Source organism: Crocodylus siamensis, chromosome 2 (genome assembly GCF_052110815.1).
Source record: "Crocodylus siamensis isolate JL-2025a chromosome 2, ASM5211081v1, whole genome shotgun sequence".
Classification (NCBI taxonomy): Eukaryota; Metazoa; Chordata; order Crocodylia; family Crocodylidae; genus Crocodylus; species Crocodylus siamensis.
This window is the reverse complement of record NC_143396.1, coordinates 73,759,953-73,770,252: the sequence shown is the minus strand read 5'-3', so window position 1 is coordinate 73,770,252 and position 10,300 is coordinate 73,759,953. Positions and strand designations below refer to the sequence as shown.

The window sequence follows — 10,300 nt, the reverse complement described above, 5'->3', positions numbered from 1 at the left end:
ATTTAGGATTTTTTAAAGAATCATAGAGTTTTTCTTTAAAAATAAAAAAAACCACAAATTCATGTTTTAGTCAAGAAAGTGTTTCACATTATTTAAGAGCAACTGTCAAGTTAAGCTTTACAAAAATACTCCCCGGAAATGCATTCTTCTTGATTATTGTTATATTATAGTTTCTATTTCATAGTCTTTATTCTAATTCTCTAACATCCTCTCCATCTCTTCAAAACTGTACGCTACAAAATAATTCTTTCTAGGATCCTTGAATACAGTCTGTTTAATGGGACCTCAAAATATTTGTCTAATTCAGATGATCTCATTGAACCTGTTTTAGTAAATCTTTTAGACAGGACTAGACTTGTACACAGATCTTTACTTGTTCATATGTAAAGCAAGATAGTTTAGCTGTGACTTTAGGTGCCCTTACTCAGGCGCTTAGTAGTATAGAATGTGAATTTTATATTTACTAAAATTGTGTGTAGGAGTTTTTATAGATGGTATAGACTTATTTATTGGACTTTTTTCCAGTGCTATCTTTATCCATCACCTAAATTTTGATCACGATTACATTACCTTTGTTACATGTTGGCATGGTCTTGGCTCTATTTTAGGTGTAGGCATTTAGGGTAAGGAGGGAAGGAAGAGCATACTTGACCTAGAGAGAGACTGGAGAAGCTTATTTTATCAGCATCATTTTAATTTTTCCTTGATGGCTGATGCAAGTAAGATTATGTATCATAATTAGTTCTCAGTATTTTCAGCTTCTCGAGTAGCCATCTGACTACATAGTTACTTCATAAAGGAGCACTTCAATTTCTCCGAAAATATCTGAAACTGCTACAAGTATTTGGCATTTTCAGATGGGATTGAGATTGCTGAATACAGCTTTAGTGATTTGCATCACCATGAATCCAGTTGATGGGGAGCTGTGTATTGTCATGTTGGCTCAAGGTTGTACTTGGTGTTGATCTGTCATCAAGGGTTCCACACCCACATTTGAAAAATGTTATTCATTTTCATCTTTGTTTTACTTCATCTCCTTAGTATTTTTGTACTTGAGTCCTATCCAATTTGGATAATTACAGCTGGCCTCCTAGGGAGAACTTCGGGAACACTGGAATTCCTCACAAAATTCACTGCTTGTAATTTTCTCCAAGAAAAATCATTCCATCACTCCCCTTGCCTACATGGTATGCTAGCCTAAAATCACACTTTGGATTGAATGAGTACAATAAGCTTTTTTCAACCTTTATGAACTCTGATATTTCATCATATGACGTTCTAAAAAAAAAGTATACTATTTTAAAACATGCATGGATGACTTTCTGAGGAACTTAAATAATTTACATGACAAATGAAGTTTGTGAGAACTGTTGTAAACATTTAAAATTATTTTAAGTATTACTGAACATTTACCTACTACTACAAAAATATATATATTTTGTTATCTTAGGTATATTTGTGCAAGTCCTGCACTCAACATACTTTCTGTGACTTCTGACATGATTTCTATTGGATTGTCCTATACATGTCATTTAAATCACTTGAGTTAGACGCTTACCTTTTCTTCTAGGGCTTATGGATATATGATTTGACATTGACCATGTAAAAAAATGCCCCAAGAATTGTGTAAAGGTTATATAAAGCCAGACTGCATGTTGGAAGTCTTCTCATTGTTGCAAGTGGAATAAAAAACTACATTATTTTATCCCAAAAGTTTCTGGCACAGGATCTTCAAATCAAGTTAATCGGTTTTACGACACAAGAGTAAAGCATCAACAGATCATCCTGAACTATTTCATTCTGAATTTTGGAGCATAATCTTCAAATCTAAACGAAAAGCATAATTGGAATTTACATTTCCATATACCATTAAAAAATAAAATCATTCAACTAGATCATTATTTTACTTTACTCTTTCAGGAACAGTTGCCACATAAAAATGATTTGCATGCCTGTTGCCCTGTCTAAGTCACTTATTTGCTCTTGATGTCTTTGACACAGTGAGTTTAGTTCTTGTGCAGTGTACAGGACTCCTAATAGGTTTTTATTAACTAAGCTATTTCTACTTAATACCTAGCTGCCATCTAAACAGTAACATATTGGACAATAAAATAATGTAAAATAACTCTTTTAGAGTTCAGACTAGCTGTTAACTAGATACCATAGTTTACAGCTGTCTAATTCTTTCACAGAATAACTTTTTTTAATGGATTGGAAATTCAGCTCTAAATTCCTAGGAACTATTTTTAGAGCCACCATTCATGAACTCTAGTTGGTTTGTTCCAGCTGGGTAACTAGGTAATTGATTGAACATACAGCGATGTATAATACAACTTAAAATTTTATTTTAAACATACTTTGCATGATATAAAAATATTGATCACAGTGAGCCTTAACAATTGTTACTGCTATAAACAGGAATGCTGCACAATGCTTTTAGTGGAAATAAATTATATAGTCATTATCTCTTTAAAAAAAAAATCACAAGAAGAAAACCCTAGGCTGTTTGGTCATTGGCAGAAAACAAGTCCTCAGAGAGTTCTTTACGCAACATGAGCCCCAGTTATTTCCTACATTTGCTTTCCATATTTCTTGGGAAAAGCACAATGTGCCTGTCTCTGAAGGCCCACAGGGTGTCTGGTACACAGTTAGTTCCAAATGTGAGCACAGTTTTAATGGAAAAAAGTGCACCAAAGCAGCAAATAGTGCTTCCTTCACTTATTAGTAAGCGGTCTTTTCCAATATGTGGGTACGCAGCGGCAAACTTCTTCACTATAAGAAAATCCAGGGTCACAGCGTTTCGTTCGAACTGTACATGGTGGTCTGTAGCAACTGGGGAAAGGAAAAAGATGTCAGCTTGTAATCAGACAAAAATGTAGATTCTTGTCTACTTACACTGCTCCTATACTGCAACCACGTATACCCTGGAAAGATATATTTTATTAGAGATGGGGTTTAATGTGCCACATTCTCCCCAGTTTCTGGGAATGCACTTATAACCAAACTTCTGCCTGCACTCATATTTTTTAAAAAGTTAATAAACGGAGTGCTAAGCCCTGCTGAAGTGAATCTGTGTCGCATTCAAATATCTCTAAATAGCGTTTCTGAAATACTTAACCAGCTGTACTTACATACTAATCCAAAAAATATTTGGACTTTTTCCTGATAAATACTGTACTTTTTTTGTAGTAAGCAAAACAGGTTAGTATGCCGAGAAGATGCCTGCTCGCCAGCCTTCTCCAGCAAGATGACATTACTGTCTAGAGTACTTAATTTTTTTATTTATATTCATCAATAATAAAGATGCATGTTTTATACTGTAGTCCTGAACCTGCCCTAAGAACTGTATGAGCATACCTACACACACTCTGAGTTCAGAGGGAGTCCCTAGTACACATCGTATTGCACATGCTATTCTCAGAGCAAGCTGTAAGTGTACAGAGGATTTTTAAGCGGAAGAAAAGGCAAGAGTAATTGCAGTATTAATTTAAGGAATTTTAGTGCAAGCAAACTACTAAACTACAGGTTCCATCTCTACACAATATGCTCCTTCTCGTGGATTATTTGCTTGGAAAAAAGGGGGGGACGAAACAGAAAATGATAAAGATGTAAGTCATAAAACAATAAATATCTGTAGCTCTCCCTTTCCCCCTCTTTTTTGAACCAAACTGACCTAAAATAACCTTACAATAACAATGCCAAATAGCTTCTCGTGTGTAATGGAGACAAAGTACTAGTCTGTGGCTTTTTCAGACACTGGCAGCAAGTCAAGAGAGAAAAATACATGTTTCAAGTTTCAACACAATATATTTTAACTTTGTAATTAAATAATGTCTTTCTCTATTTTATGAGACATAGAGGTATAATGATCTTCTATTACTGTAATTCTTGCTTGCGTATTTCAGCTTAAGATACTAATGTATTGTACTGAGGCATATTCAATTCCTCTTCCCTAGAAAATGCTCTGTTCTTAGGACTGTGGTTACTGCAGCTGGATTAACAGGTTGCATGATTATTTTGGATATTGAGTTGGCACTGCAGCAATGTGTTCAAAAATGAGGATTTGGATTACAATCAATTAATTCAAGCCAATTAATTCAACCAGTGAAAACAGATATGAGGAAATCGGTAAAGAATGAGGAAGACAAGAGCTATGGTATCTGCTAACTAGCTGCATCTTGTTTAAAACGTTCAATGTAGTTTGTCACAGCCATTTAATTAGCCTGTTTTATGTAATCAAGAGTCATGTTACAACATCTCATTTAGAATTACTGTTAAATAGAGATTTCTGGGATAAATTAAATGACTTTTGAGATCTCTCAAAGCCCAGGACAATTCTTTTGTCCCCTTCGACATATTTTATAAATAAAGACATAGCTGCATGTGGAGTAAGGGATGGAGAGGATGTTAGGATGGTGGAAAGGCTAAAGATGATATTTACCCATAATAATACTGACAATTGATACAAATGAAAACATACTCTTGTATGCCTCAGCATCAGTGCTTGTCCCAGCAAAAGAGGTTAAGCAGAAGAACTGGATTAGGAAAACAACCTACAGATGTGATGATGGTGAAGGACAGGATTCGGAATCTGTTATTCCACTTGAGGCACTGACTTTGAACTCAAAGCCCACGTAAACCTCATCTTTCTGTACGCTCCAGTTTAGCAAAGTAGCCTAGATGCCGCTACCTGCATGCTTTCATCTGTTCCACAGAACTGCCTTCATCAAAATAGTTTGAGGCCAATTATACTGGAGCCTGGTGTTGGCACATTGAAGAGGAGGAGCTAAGGGAAAGCATATGCTTCATTACCAACGCAAGAGCACTTCCCCCTGCCCCCTGTGGCTCAGTATGTCTCCTACCCTTCAGCTGCAAGCCTTTACAATAGGGCAGCCAAGTTTAGGAGAGATGTCCCTGGAGGTCTCTGTAGCTGCCATTCTTCTTCCCTAGCACCAAAACTGTGCTATTAGGAACTTTGCTACCTATGCTAAGGTATATACTATTCTTTACCAAGGAAAACAGGTCCATATGCTTTACTTGTCTCTCCGTAGCAGCTCCTGCTTTCCAGGTTTCCCTCCTCCCTCTTTTTAATTCTGTTCCCCCCTCCCACTCTTTTGTTTCTTCCTCCTTTTTTCTTCCCTTAGGGATCCAGCACTGTTGCTTAGCATTGGAACAGACACCAAGGAGCCACCTTCTCCTGTGCTCTGCTCCCTGTTGGTATCCAGGTAATATGGAGAAGGAAGCCATCTAACTGGACTACGGATGTGATATAAGCTAGATCAGGAGATGTAGAAAGGGGTAGATTGGGTCAGTCTGATGTGACAGACTGGTTAGGCTTGGAAACTGCAGCTAGGAACCTCTGAGCAAGGTAGTGGTGGAGTGACAGATCTGAGGAAGTGTGAAATGCAGGGAAGAGATAGGCAGGAGAAAAGGTATTAGTTAGGGAAAGGGAATGGAACAAAGAGTCAGGGAGGAAGTGATGGGGGAATTAGAGATTGGATGATGAGGCTGGAAGACAGGCTGGGAGTCAGAGGTGAGGCAGGAAAAAAAACTGTTAAGGGCGAAACAGGTATCTGCTCACTAAAGCACATTTCCCTCATCCCCTCTATGTTTGGACTATAACCTAATATTCCTGGTGCCTCATCCTTTGTTTGCTGTCAGCACTGAAATCCAGTAGCAAGCTGCTTGTATCTTTAGTAAGCATCATCACGCTGTATTGAAAGTTAGACCATGTTCCAAGCAGTCACAGGGTAATGCTTACTATGATCTCAGCCTGCTCTGGACAGCATCGGAGTTGGCTGTTCCCAAACCCAGACACTGACCCCAGCATGGGGCACCACAGCTTGTACATTCCTGCACCCAGAGACTGTGCCCTCCTTGCCATGAGCCCAGAACTGCCCCAGCCTGGAAGCATTTGTCCCTGGCAGGCAGTGACCTGGGCCACTGCTGGTGGCAGATGGAGAGAGAGGCATGAGGACCTGGCCCCAGGAGAGGGTGCCAATCCTGCTGCTGCATCTGCACCTGCCACTGGATCTACAGGGTGAACTGCATCTCTGCCGCTGGCAGTCTTGAACTGCCTCCAGTGCTGTGCTGGGACCAACAATCAACTGAGTGTCAGTGCCAGGCCCAACACCAAAATCTTGAACTTGTCTTCAGTCCAACAACAGCTGAACATATGTTACTCAATGTGTTATGGGGATGCTCCTCCTCTGAAGTCATAACTTTGCTATGATACAATCACATTTAGTGTGCGTTTTGGTGCTTCAGCTGCCTACAATTGCCCTTGCTACTTATTTCTGTCTCCTCTGCAGCAAGGTAAGTGCAGATGTGACAGAGCAGCAGGATCCACAGTGGAAGGGAGCACTGTGGAGGGGATGGGCAGCATGGTGTAGGTCTGTGCCACCAATCCCCCATACCAGATGGACCTTCATAGGCTGGATTCAGCCCCTGGCCTGTAAATTGCCAACCCCTTCCCTGGGGGGTTTTTTGTTTATCGAGACATTAAGTCCTGATTTCACTCTGCTAATTGTGTTATTCCCTGGTTTCTCTGCTAGTCCACTTTACCTTCAAATGTCTTTCTGCTTTTTCCAATCCCATACTCCAGCATGAGAAAAACTTCCACCAAAATTCACAAATATGCCACCCATTCTTTGTTAAAAATATCTTTAAAAATTAAATGAAATCTTCTAGGTGACCAACTGGCCAGATTACTCAAGAAGGCACTACACTAATCCCAAAATGTAAAAACAAGAAACAAATGAGTATGTTTTAAGTTCAGTTATTGTGACCTGACTAATGTGAGACATGGCTCTCAGGGCTTTGAAAATAGTCATTGACCCTTTTGGTTCCACTTATAGACAAGAAGAGTGGAGCAAAGGGAAGTTTCTGATTTACAAAAGCTTACAAGGAATAAGACTACGAAGTGATCCAAAATTATTTGAGTTTGCTTGATTTATTGCAGAATTCATCCCTCATCTGGTGCAAGATAACGATCAGATGAGGCTAAAATTTACAGGTTTTAATCATCTGACTCACCTGCATGTTTGGTGATGAAATCTTTTTCCTTTCAAGAAGCATCTGTTTGGAGTTTCTATACATTCACAGACACATTTTGCAGGATTTAGTGGCTGATGTTTAGGGCAGGTTCTTTTACATACACACTGGCACTTGTCTTCATCAAATTCTTTGTAGGGCCCACATGAACTAGGCAGAAGTTTATTTTTACACATACATTGGCATGATGTTCTATCCAATACTTTGTGAGATCCACAGCTTGAAGGCCGAATACCCCCTTTACAGACACACTGACATGTTTCTTCATCTAGCTCCTTGTTTGGTCCACAGATATGGAAGCCTTCAGAAGTGTCTAGAAATGGAGCAAATAAAAAAAATAAAAAAACCCTTGAATCCACATACTGCAACACATGTGAACACACCTGTTTATATCTTCTTGTGTAAGCTAAGTAGCGAGGACTTATATTCACAGTTGTAAACTTGGATAAAATCCCAGTTATGTTAGAGGGATTTAGAGAACAAAAAGGTTATAAAAATAAAGAGCCAATTAAAACAATAAAATGATTTAAACTGGTAAGTATGCGTGGTTTCAGTGGGCTGTTTTTTTTAAGTAAAGGCAGGTGTTACATGTTGATTTAATCCTTTGAAAGACACTTGCTTACCAGCATCTCCAAGGTGGGAAGAGAAACCGAAGTCATGTTGCGCCAGACATCTGCAAACATGATTATTCCAGATATGATTTTTTGGACAAGTCTTGTTTGCCACATGACACCTATGAATGAAATACACTGTTGAATTTTTGCCACAAAAACACAAAACAAAGTAGTTTTATTTGTGGGTCTCAGACATTCTCCATTAGAAATGGAACTTTTGAAATTTTGATTTCATTCACATTCTCACCACTATATTTCACACTGAGCAGGGTTTTTTCCTTTTTCAAATGCACACTGGGTTTTAAGATCCAATTTAATTTAAGTGTTCATACAATACTTCACAGTGACACTTCATAATGAAAATGCCATGCCTTGCTTCATTAGAGAACTGTTGGCAGGGAAGCTAAGACCCCAGACTAAACGGTTTGAATTTTTAAAAGCATTAAAGTATTAACCATTAGAACAAATACGGAAGACGGAAAAGGTATAAGCAATGAGCACCAGCACTATTAAAAGTTTTCAGCAAATTTAGCTCTGTGGTTTTTTTTGTTTTTTTTTTTACTGGTATGTGTTCAGAATTCACTTGGGGCTAGATTTACAAAACAGCCTTTGAAACCACAAACCTAAACATGGCCATGCCTCTCTCTCAGGGTATGACTCCATTGCTCATTAGGGTTTACCTTAGAACCACCGATACCTCCTGAACATATAAACTGATAACTACTTACCTTGAACTCTGTCAGCTGTCCCACCCAATTTTGGAAGCTTTACTGAACTTCTGGGTCTGATGCGGAGCCGAACCTCCTAGCCTTCCCCCACCTGACATGTATGTGAACTCTCCCAGGCACTGAAGTTTTTTAGCAACAATCTTGCAAGTTCCTGTTCCCTAGTTAGGGTCTTTCTGCATCCCCATTTCCTCTCTCTGCTGCCCAAAATTAAGTCCAAATATAGAGAGACAGACTGGTAGCTGACAGATTTAGGGTACAGACTATTGACATAACTACCACAAAGTAATTTACCTTGGATTTTGTTCTGTAGTAAAAATTATTTCATAGTAAGGAGTTGACACATATCCAGCTCCTGCAAGGGTAGCTATCCATCACAGGCACTATTATAGTGCCTGGTCATTGGACGCAAGGGGAGCCAGGTGGCATTAAGCAAACTGCTACCCTGGGATAAACTTGGCTATGGAATGGACACAGAATGTATTCCATGCAACGTTTCTAGTGTGAACTCGCCTGCACGTTCGGTGATGAAATCTTTTTCCACATAACCTTGCCATACTGTAATAAATTTCAAAGTATAATTTCATCTTAGATGCGAGTGATTTGCCACATGGCAGGGCTGTGCATCATGCGTTTTCTTGTCTTCCACTAAATAGCAAGTCAATTTATTATTCTCTATATATAAAGGGCTTAGTCAATCTGTCTGTGTCTGTTTGTCTGTCTGTAATGTTCCTGGAGCACTCTGATTGGTTGCCTCAGCAGCCAATCACAATGCTTACAGAAACAACAATCAAACAGAGTGCTCCACAAAGACAGATGGCCGGGGGGAAGGAGGGTGTGCCATGTTGCAGGGCCAGATGCAGAGGGGAGTGAGGGGAGGAGGTAGTGGCATGTGGCAGCTATCCACTGCCCTGTGCTAGGGGGTGGTGCACAGCCACATGCAGAGTGGTGGCAGTGTGGGTCAGTGGCTAGCGGTGCAAGCTCTCTCCTGCCCCTGCTCCTGGGAGGTGGTGGTGGCATTGGGTGGTGGTGTGCAGCGCTCTGTCCCTGTTGCCCCCCCAGCCCATCATTGTTGATGGGCAATTTGTTACTATGTTAAATAAATGTGTACCTTTCGGACTAGGAAGCACAATGTGTATGGCTCTGGCATAGGCCACAGTCTAAAAATTACAGTGGAAGGGATGGCTTCTGTGAACAATTGAGAGTGACCTAGGATAAGGCATTCCCTTGGATGCTTGGCTCCCAAGTAAATCCAAAAGATACAAGTTCCTTATACAGTTGCTTGGGAGAACTGGTAGTGTTAGAGTGATATTGTAGCTGTGATTATGCAAGAAGCAAGGATCTTTGGGTGATAACTTTTACTGGACTGACTGCATAGTTGGGATAGAGTTAGACAAGCTTTTGAATGCAATACTTTCTTCTTCAGGAAGATCTGGGAGAAATGGGCACTACAGAAAGGGATCCAAAAAAGCATGTCCAGTGGGGGGCACACTAAGGAAACAGTGGGCACATCTACATGAGATGCTTACTGCACAGTAGCCTGATAACACTGTGCAACAGTGTGCTGCAAAGACCATGTTAATATGTTACCATGCCATGTTATTAGGTTATTGCACAGTAAGCACCACAAAAAAACTGTGCGCCAGTTTTTCATTAAGCAAGTACTAACTAACTTAAATGCACTGAGTATTAATAAATGTATAGACAAGCCCAGTGAGAATAATGTTGGTCTTAAGTCCCATCCGTCTCTTGGAGTTAGGCATCTCCTTCATTCGGGTGCCAGTGTCCTTTTATATAATACTCACCCAGGTTGCAGGAATCACAATGCTATCCTTTAACTGAAGGGATCCACACCTACTTCCCCCACCACCGAGGCCTTTTACATGAATTTACATGAAACAGTCATTG

At 39.7% G+C, this 10,300-nt stretch overlaps 1 protein-coding gene across 1 annotated transcript in view; it reads right to left on the bottom strand.

The window, feature by feature from the left end:
• Positions 1-2,323: 2,323 nt before the first annotated feature.
• Positions 2,324-10,300, bottom strand: part of VEGFC (vascular endothelial growth factor C) — a 122,178-nt gene continuing 114,201 nt past the window's right edge. The window contains exons 5-7 of the mRNA XM_090036150.1: positions 7,677-7,786; positions 7,036-7,366; positions 2,324-2,832 (exon numbers count right to left, since the gene is read on the bottom strand). Coding sequence (XP_089892276.1) covers positions 2,715-2,832; positions 7,036-7,366; positions 7,677-7,786 — 559 coding nt within the window. The 3' untranslated portion in view covers positions 2,324-2,714. The remainder of the gene's footprint in view (positions 2,833-7,035; positions 7,367-7,676; positions 7,787-10,300) is intronic.